The sequence below is a fragment of the Ictidomys tridecemlineatus genome, chromosome 7 (genome assembly GCF_052094955.1).
Source record: "Ictidomys tridecemlineatus isolate mIctTri1 chromosome 7, mIctTri1.hap1, whole genome shotgun sequence".
In the NCBI taxonomy this organism is placed as follows: domain Eukaryota; kingdom Metazoa; phylum Chordata; class Mammalia; order Rodentia; family Sciuridae; genus Ictidomys; species Ictidomys tridecemlineatus.
In genome coordinates, this window is record NC_135483.1 from 59,569,740 (window position 1) to 59,586,747 (window position 17,008).

The window sequence follows — 17,008 nt, forward strand, 5'->3', positions numbered from 1 at the left end:
GGGGATAGTAGAGAATAGGACTAACAGCAGAATACATCAGACACTAGAAAAGCAATATGTCAATCAATGGAAGGGTAACTGATGTGATACAGCAATCTGTATACGGGGTAAAGTTGGGAGTTCATAACCCACTTGAATCAAACTGTGAAAGATGATGTATTGAGAACTGTGTAATGTTTTGAACGACCAACAATAAAAAAATTTTAATAAATAAATAAATAAATAAATAAATAAATAAAATCAATAAGTCCACATAATGCCTGTATAACTACTGACTACACTCACTAAATTTCATTTAGAGACTACTACAACCTATCGTTGCAGAAATGTACATTCCAAGTACACATGAAGCATTCAAAAGGATGGACTGTATGTTAGGCAATAAGACAAGTATCAATAAATTTCAAAAGATTGAAATCATAAGAATGTTATCTGACAACAAAGAAGTTAAATTATTAATATTAACAATATCTACAAAAACATCTAATTACTTTAAAATTTTTTCAGTAGTCTAACCCTTGGGTAAAAGAAGAAATCACAAGGAAAGCTAAAAGGTATTTTGAACTTATGGATAATGAAAACATATCAAAATGTCTGTGATACAGCTAATGAAAGGGTTAATGGGAAAGTCATAGTTTAAATGCTTTCATTAAAAAAGAAGAAATGGTTAATAGTAATAAGTTTCTACAGAAATGAAATAGATGAAGAAAAGCAAATTAAATCCTAAGAATATGGAAGGAAATTAAAAAGATAAAAGCAGGGGCTGGGGATGTGGCTCAAGCGGTAGCGCGCTCGCCTGGCATGCGTGCGGCCCGGGTTCGATCCTCAGCACCACATACCAATAAAGATGTTGTGTCCGCCGAGAACTAAAAAATAAATATTAAAAAAAAAAAAGATAAAAGCAGAAATCAAATAAACTAGGAAGAAAATGCAATAGAAATTAACAAAGCCAAAATCTAATTCTGTGAAATGATAGAAGAAATTGAAAAACCTCTACTAAGACCATTGTGGTATATATACACAATGGAATAATACTCAGCAATAAAAGAGAATAAAATCATGGCATTTGCATTTAGGAGGAGGGGGAGAGAAGAAGAGGAAGAAAATATAAAATGTCAATATCAGAAATGGAAAAGAAGACATCACTAAAGATCCTATAGATAATCAAAACTATAGCAAGGGAATATTAGAAAAAAATGTCAAAAAAATGGAAATGGGCAAACTCCCTGATGAAGCGGATAAACTCTAAAAATATAACTTACTAACACTGATATAGGTCAACTAGAAGATCTGAATGCTTCTAAATCTATCAAAGAAGTTAAATTTTTCCTAAAAATCTTCATACAACATTCATATCATCCAATACATTTTACCAAACATATAAGGAAGAAATGACACAAATCTTATACAAAATTCTTCAGAAATATAACGAAGCAATATTTTCTAACTTCTGTTATGAAGCAATGTAAAACTAATCTCAAACATACCAAAGAGGGCAGGGATATAGCTCAGTTGGTAGAGTGCTTGTCTTGCATGCACAAGGCCCTGGGTTCAATTCCAAGCTCCCCCTCAACAACAAAAATAAACCCTACCAAAGATATTACAAGAAAAGAAAATTATAGACCAATATCCCTCAAGATAATGGACACAAAAATGCTTAACAAAATATCTACAAATAGAACTCAACAATTTTAAAAAGCTAAGGGCTAGGAGTGTAACTCAATGATAGAGAATTTGCCTAGCAAATTGTGAGGCCATGGGTTCAATCTCCAACACAGGGAAAAAAATATATATATATATAGGATATTAAGAATGTAAAAATATAAGCCACAGACTGGAAAAATTATTTGCAAAAGATATACCTGATAAAGGACTGTTATTGGAAATATACAAATAACTCTTAAAACTTAACAATAAGAAAAAGAACTACCCAATAAAAAGTGGATAAAAGATTCAAACAGATACCTCACCAAAGAAAACAGAGGTGGCAAGTAGGTTTATGAAAAGATCCTCCACATCACATGTCACTAGAAAAAATACAAATTAAAACCAAAATAAAATACCACTACATACCTATTAGAATAGTCATAATCCAGAACACTGACAACAAATGCTGATAACGATATGGAGTAATAGAAAATCTCCTTTGCTGGTGAGAAATTATATAGTCACTTTAGAAGATATTTTGGCATTTTCTTTTTTAAATTAATTTTTTATTAATATATGACAGCTGGACGCATTATAATTCTTATTAAACACATAGAGCACAATGTTTCTTATCTCTGGTTATATACAAAATATATTCACACGAATCTGTGTCTTCATACATGTACTTTGGATAATAATGTCCATCACATTCCACCATCATTTCTAACCCCATGCCTCCTCCCTTCCCCTCCAACCCCTCTGCCCTATCTAGAGTTCATCTATCCCTCCCATGCTACCCTTCCCTATCCCACTATGAATCAGCCTCCTTATATCAGAGAAAACATTCAGCATTTGGTTTTTTGGTATTGACTAACTTCACTTAGCATTATCTTCTCCATCCATTTACCTACAAATTCCATGATTTTATTCTCTTTTATTGCTGAGTATTATTCCATTGTGTATATATGCCACATTCTTTTATTCATTCATCTACTGAAGGGCATCTAGGTTGGTTCCACAGTTTAGCTATTGTGAATTGTGCTTCTATAAACACTGATGTGCCTGTGTCCCTGTAGTATGCTGTTTTTAAGTCCTTTGGGTATAGACAGAGGAGAAGGATACCTGGGTCAAATGGTAGTTCCTTTCATTTTCTTACAAAACTAAACATATTTTTAGCATACAGTTCAGCCACCCTGCTCCTGGTGTTTAAATGATTAAATATCCTCCTGCACACGAATATTTACAGCGGCTTTCAAATTGTCAAAACTCAGAAGTAACCAAGATGTTCTTGAGGCAGTGAATGGATAAACAAACTATGGATATGATAAACAGACAATGGAATTCTGCATTAAAAAGAAATGAGCTATCAAGCCATGAAAAGGAAGAACTTTTTAAATGTATATTGCTAAGTAAAAGAAACAAATGTGAAAAGGTGTTGTTCTGTATAATTCCAACTATATGACATTCTGGGAAAGGTAAAAAACAACAAGACAGGAAAGGCACAGTGGCGCACTCCTGTAATCCCAACAATTTGGGAGGCTGAGGCAGGAGGATCCCAAGTTCAAAGACAGCCTCAGCAAAAGCAAGGTGCTAAGGCATTCAGTGAGACCCTGTCTCTAAATAAAATACAAAACAGGGCTGGGGATACAGCTCAGTGGTTTAGCACCCTAGTTCAATCCCTAGTACCAAGAAAGAAAAAAAAAAAAAAACAGTGGTTGCCCAAGGTTAGCAAGGAGGGAAGAATGAACAGGGAGAGCCCAGGTGATTTTTAGGAGAGTGAAACTATTCTGTATGATACTCTAAAGAAAGGAAAATGTCATTATACATTTATCAAAACTAATAAGAGTGTACAACACAAAGAATGAGCCCCAATGGAAACCACGGACTTTGGATAATAAAGATGTCAATGTAATTTCATCTATTGTGACAGACGTACCAATCTAGCACAGAATATTGATAAGGACCCTGTGCAGTATGTGGGGGTAGAGATTATATGGAAACTCTCTTCTTTTTTCTCTATTTTACTATGAACCTAAAACTGCTTTAAAAAAGTATTCTATTTAAAAAGAGGAAAAAGTTTATAATGTAAAATATATTATGAAGCTACAGTAATCAAGACAATCGGGCTTCTTTATTTACAAATAATATGATTATCTACATAAAGAACCTATAGAGTCCACAGAAAAGTTACTAGAATAAGTGGCCTTAACAAAATCATATGCTAAAGGATCAGTATAAAAACAACCAATTCTATAAACCAGAGAAATTGCATCTATTAGAGGAAAAAGTAGGCCCAAATCTCCATCATGTCAGATTAGGCCCCAACTTCCTTAATAAAACTTCTATAGCACAAGAATTAAAATCAAGAATCAATAAATGGGATGGATTCAAACTAAAAAGCTTCTTCTCGGCAAAAGAAACAATCAGGTGAATAGACAGCCTACTAATCGGCAATAAATTCTTACCACCCACGTCAGATACAGCACTAATCTCTAGAATGTATAAAGAACTCAAAAATCTTAACACCAAAAAAAAAAAACCACAAAAATAAACCAATCAATAAATGGGCCAAGGAACTAAACAGACACTTCTCAGAAGAAGATATACAATTAATCAACAAATACATGAAAAAATGTTCAACATCTCTAGCAATTAGATAAATGCAAATCAAAACTACTCTAAGATTTCATCTTACTCCAGTAAGAATGGCAGCTATTAAGAATACAAACAACAATAAGTGTTGGCAAGGATGTAGGGAAAAAGGCACATTCATACATTGCTGGGAGAACTGCAAATTGGTGCAGCAAATATGGAAAGAAGTATGGAGAATTCTTGAAAAACTGGGAATGGAACCACCATTTGACCCAACTATCCCACTCCTCAGTCTATACCCAAAGGACTTAAAAACAGCATACTACACAGACACATCAATGTTTATAGCAGCACAATTCAGAATAACTAAACTGTGGAGCCAACCTAGGTATCCTTCGTAGATGAATGGATGAAGAAAATGTAGTATATATACACAATGGAATAATACTCAGCAATAAAAGAGAATAAAATCATGGCATTTGCAAGTAAATGGATGGAGCTGGAAAATATAATACTAAGTGAAATTAGTCAATCCCAAAAAGCCAATGCCAAAGAATTTCTCTGATTTAAGGATGCTTATTCATAATATGCTTAATATGATGTGGGGTGGGGTGGAGATGGGAGGATTAAATGAACTCTAGATAGGGCAAAGGGGAAAAGGGGAGGGAGGGAAAGGGAGGGAGCATAGGGATAGGAAAGATGGTGGAATTACCCTAAGTAAATGTATGAAGACATGAAAGATGTGACTCTACTTTGTGTACAACCAGAGATATGAAAAATTATGCTCTATATGTGTAATATGAGTTGTAATGTATTCTGTTGTCATTAAAAAAATTAAAATTTTTTAAAAACTAATTCTATTAGTTTTGAAATTGAAATTAAAAATAAATACCATTTATAATAGCCTCCAAAAATGAAATACTTAGGGATAATTATACCAAAATACGTACAAGACTTCTACAACAAAAACTAGAAAACATTACTAAGAGAAATTAAGTCTAAATGAAGAGAAAAACACCACAGATTAGAAGAATCGATATTTTTAAGATTTTTTTGCAACTCCGTGTTTTAAACATGTACATTTTATTGTATATAAAATTATACCTCAATAAAAGTCATTTATTTAAAAATTAACTGAAATATTACTGACACAAGATTTTCCTTGAACAGATCTGCATCCCAATCCTGTATGACCTATGTAGGCCGATGAACTTCAAGGCATGAAATTAAGTATAGAATGCACTTGAGAGAACCTCCAGGCATCATCTAGAAACAACCTCAAAGCCTTTAGGAAAGACTTGGAGAAGGCCCCACACATTATTTTTTCAAGTGCAATAACCAGGAAATGATTATTGACACCAGGCCTACAGAAAAATGAGGCAGTATGAGCACTCAATAGTAGAAGCAGAGCCCATAGTAATAAACCTAAAAAGTCTTCAGATACTACAATTATAAATTAAACAACTACACTTGCTATGTTTAAAAATAAAAACGACAAATCTGAAAATATCTGCAGTGAACAAGAAACTATAAAAGTTACACAGCAGACTTCAAAAAAAAATAGAGCTTCTTAAAAATAAAACTTAGAATAATCCAATTTAAAATTCTCAGTGGTTGAATGGGATAATATCTTGACCACAACAAAAGTGAATACTTATGAAGTTATTTAAAGTTCAAAAAATTATGCAGACTGTAGAATAGAGTGTAAAAATTAAAATTTAAAAATCTAACATGTAAGAGTCATTTTACATGCTGTAAGAAAGGTTGCCTTAAATTTGACTGGATTCCCATAAGAAACAGAGAAAAATGTAGTAAAAAAAATGTTAAAAAGATAATTGCTATGAATTGTGCAGAAATGGTGGAAGATAGTAAATGACAGAATCAACAGGACCAGCAAGTTTCAAGTGAGAAATAAAAAGAAATCTTCTCCTAAATATATAATAATTAAAACATAAAAAAAATTGCCAGACCCAGTGATGCATACCTGTAATCCCAGGGGCTTGGGAGGCTGAAACAGAAGGATCACAAGTTCAAAGCCAGCCTCAGCAACTTAGGCGCTAAGCAATTCAGTGAGACCCTGTCTTTAAATAAAATACAAAATAGGGCTCAGGATGTGGCTCAGTGGATAAGTGCCCCTGAGTTCAGTCCCCAATACAAAAACAGAAGAAGAAAAAAAAAGAAAAAGAAAAAAAAAACCCCAAGAGTTGCCAAAGAGGAAAAAGATTAAATACTTTCAAAAGAATCCAATAAAACTGAAATCTAACTCCTCCAAAGCCAAAATAGAAACCAAAAGACAATAGAATAAAATACACTGAAAGTAACTACTTATCTAGAATTCAACAGAAAATTCTATAGAATTTTCAAACAACAATTTTCAAGCAATCAAAAATTAAGAGATGATATCATCAACACACCCTCTATGGATGAAATTCTAAAAAACAGACCTCAGAAAGGCAGGGAAAAAAGTGATCTGGGCTAGATCTTATCAGCTAGCCCTGGGATCTTGCCTGGACTCCAGCTAGCTTGATTCCGTCACCTACTGACATAAAGAAAAAGTGAATTTTATATAGTTTGATCAAATTGAAGAGAAGCTGCTAGATTGCTACTCCACTGGTCCCACAGAAGTGGTTATAATACATAGAAACAAAAGCCAAGTGCTACACATATGTAAATTTAGTTAGCATGTGCCAATCAGGCTGGGGTAAGAGCCAATCTCCCTCTCAGGGTACTGGCATCCCCCAAAGAAGGGGGAGGGACTCTCCAGCCTTACTCTCAGTATGAGGAAATATGGGATGCAGAAAACAATTATCATGAAGTCATAATTTCAGAAGGGCCCTTAAGTTCAGTATTTTTCAAAACGGTTAAGAGACAAGAAGGAATGAAAAATAGAGTAGTAAATATTAACAAAATTAATAAAATTTAACATCATAAAACAACTTAATAATGCAGTAATAATATCATCTAGTGGATTTAAAATAGGAATTAAAGTGCCAAAAACATTAATATATAAGATGGGAACATGATAAATGGGATTCAAGTGTTTTGAGGTCTTTTTATTATCCATGTGAACCATAGAGGTTTTATTTTACTTTATACTTAGAACTGCACATTATGGACTATACTTCTAGGTAGATATAATAATATATTAGAGAAGAACAATGGTCCTGCCAAGACTACTATAGAAACTAGAAACTGGGAAGCTGTTTCCACAGATACTCATTTTGTGGGGGTATTTGCTGATTGTTACTCAGGACAAGAGGCTGAAATTCTGGATTTTGACTAGGCAACGGGCTGTCAAGAAACAATAGCAGAGATTTTGGAGATCTGACAGAACTGTGGGACCTCAAACTCAAAGTTTTTCCCCCAAGACATTTGCCAAACACTGAAACCATAAGAGAGAGTAAAGGTTAAGCAGAACACTTTTGAAAAACAAAGTTTCTAGTAGTCTTATAGTGCCAAGGAAACAGACAAATGTTCAGAATCTCTGGGGTCAGGAAGACCACACCAGGCTACCAATGCCCTGGAGGCTGTACCCTAGAAGCAAAGACAAATCAAAAACAGACTGACTCTTACTCTAAATGCCCATCAGAGAAAAAGGATAGTCATATTGTCCAGAGCCTCTATAATTTTATGACACTTAATCAAAAATTACTATGCTGATAATCCTTAGTAAGAAAAATGAAGCAGAAGGCATCACAATATCAGCCCTTAGATTATATTACAGAGCTATAATAACAGTACTGGCACCAAAACAGACATGTAGACCAATTGTACAGAATAGAAGACACAAAGACAAACTTATATAAATATAGTTACCTCATACTAGACAAAGGTGCCAAAAACATACACTGAAGAAAAGATAGCTTCTTCAACAAATAGTGCTGGGAAAACTGGAAATCCATACGTAGCAAAATGAAATTAAATCCCTATCACTCATCCTGCACAAAACTCAACTCAAAGTGGATCAAGGACCTAGGCATGAGACAAGAGACCCTGCACCTGCTAGAAGAAGAAGCAAGCCCAAATCTTCATCATGTTGGGTTAGAAACCGACTTCCTTAACAAGACTCTTAAAGCATAAGAAGTAAAATCAAGAATCAACAAATGGGCTAGTATCAAACTAAAAAGCTTCTTCATTGCAAAGGAAATAATTAAGAATGTGAAGAGACAGCCTAAAGAATGGGGGAAAATCTTTTCCACCTGTATCTCAGATAGAGCATGAATCTCCAGGATATATAAAGAAAAAAAACCCAAATAACCCAATCAATAAATGGGCTAAGGAACCAAACAGACACTTCACAGAAGATGAAATATGATCGGTCCACAAATATATGAAAAAAAATGTTCAATATCTCTAGCAATTAGAAAAATGCTAATTAAAACTACACTGAGATTTCATCTTATTCCAGTAAGAATGACAATTATCAAGAATAAAAGCAACAATAAATGTTGGCGAGGATATGATACACTCATATGTTGCTGGAAGAACTGCAATTTGGTGCAACCACTCTGGAAAGTAGTATGGAGATTCCTCAGAAGAATTGAAATGAAACTACCATTTGACACATTTATCCCACTCCTTGGTATACCCAAAGGACTTAAAATCAGCATACTATAGTAAAGCTGCCACATCAATGTTTACAGCAGCTTTCAACAGATGAATGGATAAAGAAAATTAGTGTATACACAATGGAATATTACTCAGCCGTAAAGAGAAACAAAATTATGGCATTTGCCAGTAAATGGATGGAACTTGAGACTATCATGCTAAGTGAAATAAGCCAATCCCAAAAAACCAAAGGACAAATGTTCTAATATTTGGATGCTAACTTGCAATAATAGGGGGTAATGAAAAATAGAAGTACTTTGAATTAGACAAAGGGGAATGAAGGGAAGGGAGAAGGGTTGGGAATAGGAAAGTTAGTAGAATGAGTCAGACATTACTTTCCTATGTTCATATATGGGAAGTTGTACTCCATATATGTATAATATGTCAAAATACATTTTACTGTCAAGTATAAGATAAAATGATAAAATTACTATGCTGATAAAGAAACAATGAACATCAAAGCAATTTTGCCTTTTTCTTTGGCGGGATGGGGTACCAGGAATTGAAACTTGGAGTACTTAACCATTGAGCCACATAGCCTGTTCTTTTTTATTATTATTTTTACTTTGAGACAGAGTCTTCGTTGCCAAAGGCCTCACTAAGTTCCTAAGGCTACCTTTGAACTTATGCTGCTCCTCTCTCAACCTTCCCAACTGCTGAAATTACAGGTATCGCACCACCATAGCACCCTGCTCAATTTTGCCTTCTTTTATAACAGAATTACTTATAATACAATATCTTGCAATATTTTAACAGAGGAGGTCCCTTTCATGCAACAGCGGCCCACTTTATGTTTTGAATGTAAACCTTGTTGCTCAATCGCTGGAAACTTCTTTTAAAACTGACATTTTTTTCCTTTCCTCCTTTCCTATCCATAACTGAAGGGAAAACAAAAACACTCTTTCCTGCCTAAGTTATCTGTCCTTTGGTTTACTGCCAACCTGAACAAAGAAACTCTGGACCTGGAAATAGAAAAATAGCTCTCCTAAGGACAAAGTTAAACGTTCATCACATTTACTGACAATATCTGGAAAATAGGCCTATACTTCCCTTTATAAAGCCCTCTGTAGTAGTTTGAATGGTAGCCTCTGTGACTTGAGTCTATTGCCTTTCTCCTTTGCTAGCAAAGCAGTAAAACTTTTTACTTTTTTTCAAAACCTTGATCAGCATCAGGGACAAGAACCAAACTTTCAATATCAACATCTTGAGTCATCAGTTCAAACACCAATGAAAATAATTAGGAAATGTGAAAATTTAAGAGAATAACAAAGAAACTCATGTATACCATATTTTTAAACTCTCTACAAAGTAATTTTTATTGTCCTTCAGATACTACATAATTTTCATTATTGCTCATACAGAATACTCATTAAAACTTATTACACTTCTATTTATTTAAAAGCATTTTCACGGACCACGGTTGTAGATCAGTGGTAGAGCACTTGCCTAGCACCATTAGGCACTGGGTTGGATCCTCAGCACCACATTAAAAAAAAAAATACTAAATAAAGGTACTGTGTCCATCTACAACAAATATATATATTTGTTGTCCATCTACAATAAATATATATATATTTGTTGTGGATGTATATGTGTGTATAAAATTCTTTTAAAAAACACTTTTACCACATTCCTTTAAACATTTTCATCTTGTACAATGCCAAAACTAACTCCCAATATCAACAACTAAAGTACATTCTTTTCAGATTTCCTAAGACTTTAAAACTTCTCATTGTACCTTTAGTTCCTCTTATATATTATAACTAATAACTCTAGCTTTGAAAAGACTAAATAAAAGCTAATATTTACAAAACACTAAATTTCTACAGTAATGTAATGGCATCATTGGTAATATAAAAGCCTTCTTTTAGTATTTTCAATTAATGACCATGAATTTGTTGCCTCTTAACAAATAAAAAGTTAACCTCTATGTTATCTTAAAATAGACCAAATTCAAAATATAACTGTAAAAAAAAAGTACAGGGCTAGGGATATGGCTCAATGGCAGAATGCCTACCATGCATGACACCCTGAGTTTGATCCCCAGCACCACAAAAAATAATAGTAATAATTATTTTTAATAGGTATATTTTTCTCTTTACTTTTATGAAAAATTATGTCTTAACAGAATAAAATCATTTAAGATAATAGTAAAAATGTCATATAAAATCAAATATATAGAGAATCACAGAATTCTCAGACCCTATTTAGATTCTAGTTTAACTATAAAATAAGGTTTTAACAACATGATTCTTAAGGTTGATTTTATTTCTATACCTACCTAACTGCATGGCTACTGCATTATTACAGTAAACCTTTTTTCATCTAGTTAAATCAGCATAAATAAGTGAAGTACTCTCTCAGAGGTGCAAGTGATAAGCTACATTTGCACTATCAGGCTTACAATATACACAGAACACAAAACTGAGCACATACCCGAAAAAGCAACTTAATTAGCTAAATGAATCTGGGAAATTCTGACAGCACAGCAATGACTCATGTGCACACCCACAGTGAGGAGCAAGTAACCTTTGTGCTCCTTGCAAATAGGGAACCTTTGTACATCTGACTACTTACATAGAAAAAAGGTAGCTTGTTTGGGTAAAAGGAAAACAATGTTAGTGATCAAAAGCACATATTCACCTTGTAAAAACTCCTCCTTGTAAGCAATGAAGTAGAAGAAAGCAATGCTGAATTTCTTGGCCTGCTTTGTTTAAATCGGCCTTGAACCAAGAATAACTAAAACACTGGACCACAAGTGTTCCAAAAAGCATAAAGCTTAATGTTAAAATACCAAAAATATACTGTCCTTCGTGGAAAAACCTGACAGATACCCAGATGTCCACAATTAAATCAGCTACATAGATTATAATGCCAAGAACTGACATCATAAAATTGCATTTAGTATATTTCATTATGAATGCTATAGCTCTTGGCTATCTACTCTCTTCTCTCATACAAAAAGGAAAAAAAATACCAGAACAAATATTATTGCATCCTCTGATATAGCAATGAATTTTAATTTCTTCTCTCTAAACCTATTTATTAAAATAAATAAATAATATGAAATTGGAATACAAAAAAATAAGTGACTAATTTTAACTCTCTGTTCTAAATTTCTAATCCAGGTCCAAAGTTACAAGGCCCAACTCAAACTTCTGTTTCACGATGATCTTCATTACAGATGACAATGCCTAAAATGAAACAAAAACATAGTTTCTAAAAATCCTAAGTATAAAGACAGGGCCATGATTTTATTAAAGCTCTATTTTTTTCTAAAAATATTTCTAAAATATTACCAAGTAAAATTATAATAATATATTGCCACTAAATATAATTCTTAAAATTGTTTTTGGAAAGTAAAGTCTCAGAGATATACTTGCTAGTTGAAAACTTCCTCTCAGATTGAAGTGTTTATATTTTTAAAATATAACCTACTCACAAAGGTTATTTATTGCAAGATCACTTATAGTAGCAAGAAAATGGAAATAATCTAAATGTGTCATCATAAGGAAATGGTAAAGTAAATAAAGATAGATTCATAAAATTAAATATTATAAAGTTACAAATATATATTTAACAAAGGCACAATAACTTTGAAAATTCTTAATATTCCTTTAGCTGGAAATTCCATGCAACATTTCAACATAGGGAAGTATTCACAAATAAGCCCAAACATACATACTTCTTGCAGAGTCTTTTTTATAACAACAAATAACTAAAAACTACCTAAACTGAGAGACCTAGTTTAATAAATTAGAATATATTCATAGTAAAGGATAAATCATGCAACCTTTGAAAAGAATGATATAGCTTTGTTTGAAATTACTTCAGAAGATTTCCAAGGTGTATAAAAGGGAATAGAGTACTAGAAAGATAAACACAGCATTTGTGGCTTTTAATTACATATAGGGAGGGGAAGGCAGTTGGGAATGGGAACAAAAAACGAATGCAACTTCAATCATTTGCTCCCTCTGCTTCCATGTTGAGGTTTTACAACACACTCATGCACTCATATATTATTTTTACAATTTCTTAAGATAAAAATGACAATAAATGACACTGAAGAGGAATTTTGATGACTAGAAAAAATGTTTATCCTACTAAAAAGAGCTAACATATACTTAACACTATGTGCATGGCACTGAGCTAAATGTTGTATATAAAATGCTCCAATTTGATTCTTACATCAAACTTAGAATAGATACTAACATCCCTATTTTATAAACATGTACTGAATGCAATCTGCTGACACAGTTTGTTTGACTTAAGTGTCTTTTGTTTTTCTAATTAATTCCAACACCTCATTTTTAAAAATCCAGATTTCTGTCTGCAATTAAAAAAAACTGAAAGATGTACAATGCTACATTAGCATTTCTTCATGCATAGTGTATGCCCTTAATATGGGGCATGCTTTCTTCAGTTTGCCACAGTGGCCATTTGGCCTGCTTCAGTAATTTCAAATTCTGGGTCTCAGTGCTAATACACTTATCTACTTACAATGTGTCCTTAAACCTTTTCTTTTCTGTCCTCTTCCCTATTTTTTAATCTGATACAAATAATACTATATACCTTAGAGAGTTGTTATGAAGATTAAGAAAGATAATGCACGTGATACATATAATCTTCTTGAAAACTACTTGGCACATAGGGCTCAAGAAATGTTATCATTATTATTTTGCATGCCTATCTGACCTCTGTAAGCATGTAAGTTTGCAATCTCTGACTTCACATTATAAAATGTTAAGTGAAAAATTACTGATTTGATCTCAAAGTTTTGAAAATGAAAAAGAATGTCCATAGTTAGTTAGACAAAAGCATAACTCCAACAGGAAAGAAATCTACATGGCAAACTAAGATGATGATTCTCAAAAAGACAGCCTTCATTTCTTTCAATAACTACTTATTCATCTCTACCTCTACAGTTGATCACTATTCCAATATCACCTTAGGAAAAATAATACCACCTACAAAATTGACTTCCAGGGGACTTCTTACACTTAACTGACTTAACAGTACCAATCCAATTTCATTCAGAGGTCAACATAGCTATGTGTACCTGGTTGCCCGCCAAAAACATAACCCTTGCCCTTGTACATGATCTCCTCGCATTAAAGCAGACTTCTGAAGAAATAAAAACTAGGAAATTTTCACTTATCAGCCAAATTTAACACATTAAAAAAACTTACTTGTCAAATATTAAAAGCGTTCTTCAATTCAAAGTCCTTTCTGGAAAATCTGCATTTTGTGAATATTTTATTTCTTCACCACTGAAAACAAGCAAAATTAAAGGGCATATAATCCTTTAAGAGCGAATACTAAAATGAAACTGAAATCACCAGTTAGACACGTGACATTTTATAATCTAGTGATAAGAGTATGTATCATTATGAATACAGTACACCTCTATACAACTACCTAATTGAGAGGAAAAAAAAAAAACATTGTTCCTTTGTACCCTGACTAGATTCCAAGCTTTCATTGTATTTGACAAACAAATATTAAGAAAATATGAAAAGCTTAATAACATCAAGGTGAGAATCTTAAATCTGAAATATCACTTAAGGAATTTACAAAGTATTATTAACTTAGCCCTACCTACTTTTTCTCAATCTATATACCTTCTCAAACACTATGCCCTTAGAACATATACATGCCCTTAGATTATGTTGGTCTCTATTACTGTGCTAGCTTTCTGTTACCTATAACAAATACTGAGATAAACAAAAAAAGAAAAAGGTTATTTTGGCTCACAGTTTTGGAGCTTCTGGTCTATGATCTTGTGGATTCATTGCTATGCTGGGAGTTGGGAGTCAACTCTTCATGGCAGGAGTTGTGTGGCAGAGCAAAGGTGTTCATCATACCACCAGGAATAAAACACAAGAAGAGACCAGGGTCCCACAATCCCCTTCAAGGGCATGCCCTCAATGAACTGAAGACCTCCCTGTGGGCCCCACCTCTTAAAGGTTTACCACTTCCCATAGTACTACAGGCTGAGAATAAAGTCTCTAATGCATGATCCAAGGGATCCAAATTTAAGTAATTCCCAAAATAAGAACTACATTTCTTCTAAGTTTTTTGCTCAAAGATATTTACTATCTAGAATAACCACCATCCATATCTTGAAATTCTTCCATTCCTTTAAAAACCAGCTCTGGCCAGGCTTGGTGCACACTTGTAATTCCAGGTGCTCCAGAGGCTGAGGCAGGAGGATTGCTTCAAAGCCAGCCCTAGCAATTTAGCAAGAATCTAAGCAATTCAGTAAGATCCTATTTGAAATATTTTTTAAAAGGGAGAAGAGCTGAGAATATGTCTCAATGATTAAGTGCCCTTGGGTTCAATCCCTACTACAAAACAACAAAAGCAAATTCTCTAAACCCACCACCTTTAAGTTCCAAATCTTCCCAAACAATGAGTCTCCCCTTCTTCCTTGCAATCCCAACACCTTAACTATACTTCTAGGATTTATCAACATATGCTTTAAAATAATATCATGTATATCTCCTTCATGGTTACAATCCTCTAGAAAGCAAAAATTATATAATTTTTAACATCTCCTCACTATGTTTACAACAGTACCTTGCATGTTGTATACAGGTAACAAATGACTTAATATAACTAAACAGACTGTAACACCTTTGGTCTTATTTTTTGAAGAGAAACTTACACTCCATAATTCACACTGTTAAATGTATCCACAAAGACTCACTTCTGTATTTTTAGTGTGGATCTCTTTTCACAGCTCAATTCATATATCAAACTGTCTATGAATTCTTTACCTGGATATCCCACAATCACCTCAACTTCATCTTATCTAAACCATGTTCACTATCTATTCTGCTTTTGCTCTTCTACTGTCTATTGTATGACCCTATACATGTCACTTTACATTTATATCATTTATTAGGCCTATTTCTTCATCTGCCAAATGAGAAACTTGGAAATGGATTAATGAAATCAAAATGGAAAGCACAAGAGATAATCTAGTCTTCAAAAACGGGAAAGGTGAGGGAGTTGTCCAGAGTCCCAGGAAGACCACTGTGATCCAAACACCACTATAATTCTCTTCTCCAAATTTACCAGCACAGTTCTTAAAAAGGAAGCATGGAGGTAGCTTCCCATCTGAATGACCATTAATTAATGGCTATCAATAGGTAAACATGGGTAGAATGAAAATGACTAAGTGAAGATTTTGATAGTTACTGCAAGGTTTTTTGTTTTGTTTTGGCATTCAGGGAACCTAGGGAAGCTTAACTAATGAACCACATCCCCAGACCTTTTTATTTTTTATATTGAGACAAGGTCTAAGTAATTTAGGGCCTAGCTAATCTATCTCACAATGATTTATACGACAATTTAAGTAACACCTTTGAAACACTTCCGTTAATAGTCATTTCTGAGACACAAGACAACTTCTCACACATAACACAGGTGTCTTTCAACCAATGTGAGATATTAAGTTACTGCTTTGTAAAATAATTATAAGCAAAAAAGCAGATTGTCTTTCTACAGGAAAAAGACTTTTTTAAAGAAAATCTCTTCTTAAAAAAATGCTGAAAATACCTATCCTAAATGTTAACTAAGCATTCAATGCGTTAGTTATTCATTTAATTCTTTTTAAAAAGTAGATGGATATTTTCTGCATCTCTTTGGAGGTAGTGGTTATATACAATTATCTTAATTTGATGGAACTGATAATAGGATTTGTGCATTTTCTTTTAGTTCATTTATAACTCAATTTTTTATATGGGAAACAGTAGCTAATACTAAGGCAGTTAATACTCGACCAACTACAAAACGACTCGTTACAGAGCAGAGGAGTTGATTCCATTTTAGCAAAAAAGGCTCTTCCCCAAGTCCAACTCTCCTTTCAGGGGAAAGTGGGTAACACTAACAGGGAGAGGCAAGTTCCTTCAACCTCCGTGGATAGGTCAAGCGTTGGCTGAAAATAGGCAGGAACCCAGTCCCGGACACTGAGCCCGGTTCACCAACCCTGTCACCTAGGCAAGCCTCTCCAACTCCGTTTTTCAAATACGAAATGGAGACAGAAGTAGTGCCCACTGCTTCGGGTGTTTTGAGGAGTAAAAGAGTTGTTTGTAAAAAGTACTTTGTACAGCGGTAAGCACTCATTAAGCATGAGCTACCACTATTCACTATAAAA

At 33.6% G+C, this 17,008-nt stretch overlaps 1 protein-coding gene across 1 annotated transcript in view; it reads right to left on the reverse strand.

Annotated features, from left to right (window-relative positions):
- Positions 1–17,008, reverse strand: part of Xkr9 (XK related 9) — a 37,520-nt gene that overhangs the window by 20,039 nt on the left and 473 nt on the right. Inside the window, exons 2-3 of the mRNA XM_040293391.2 lie at positions 14,037–14,117; positions 11,491–12,041 (exon numbers count right to left, since the gene is read on the reverse strand). Coding sequence (XP_040149325.1) covers positions 11,491–11,762 — 272 coding nt within the window. The 5' untranslated portion in view covers positions 11,763–12,041; positions 14,037–14,117. The remainder of the gene's footprint in view (positions 1–11,490; positions 12,042–14,036; positions 14,118–17,008) is intronic.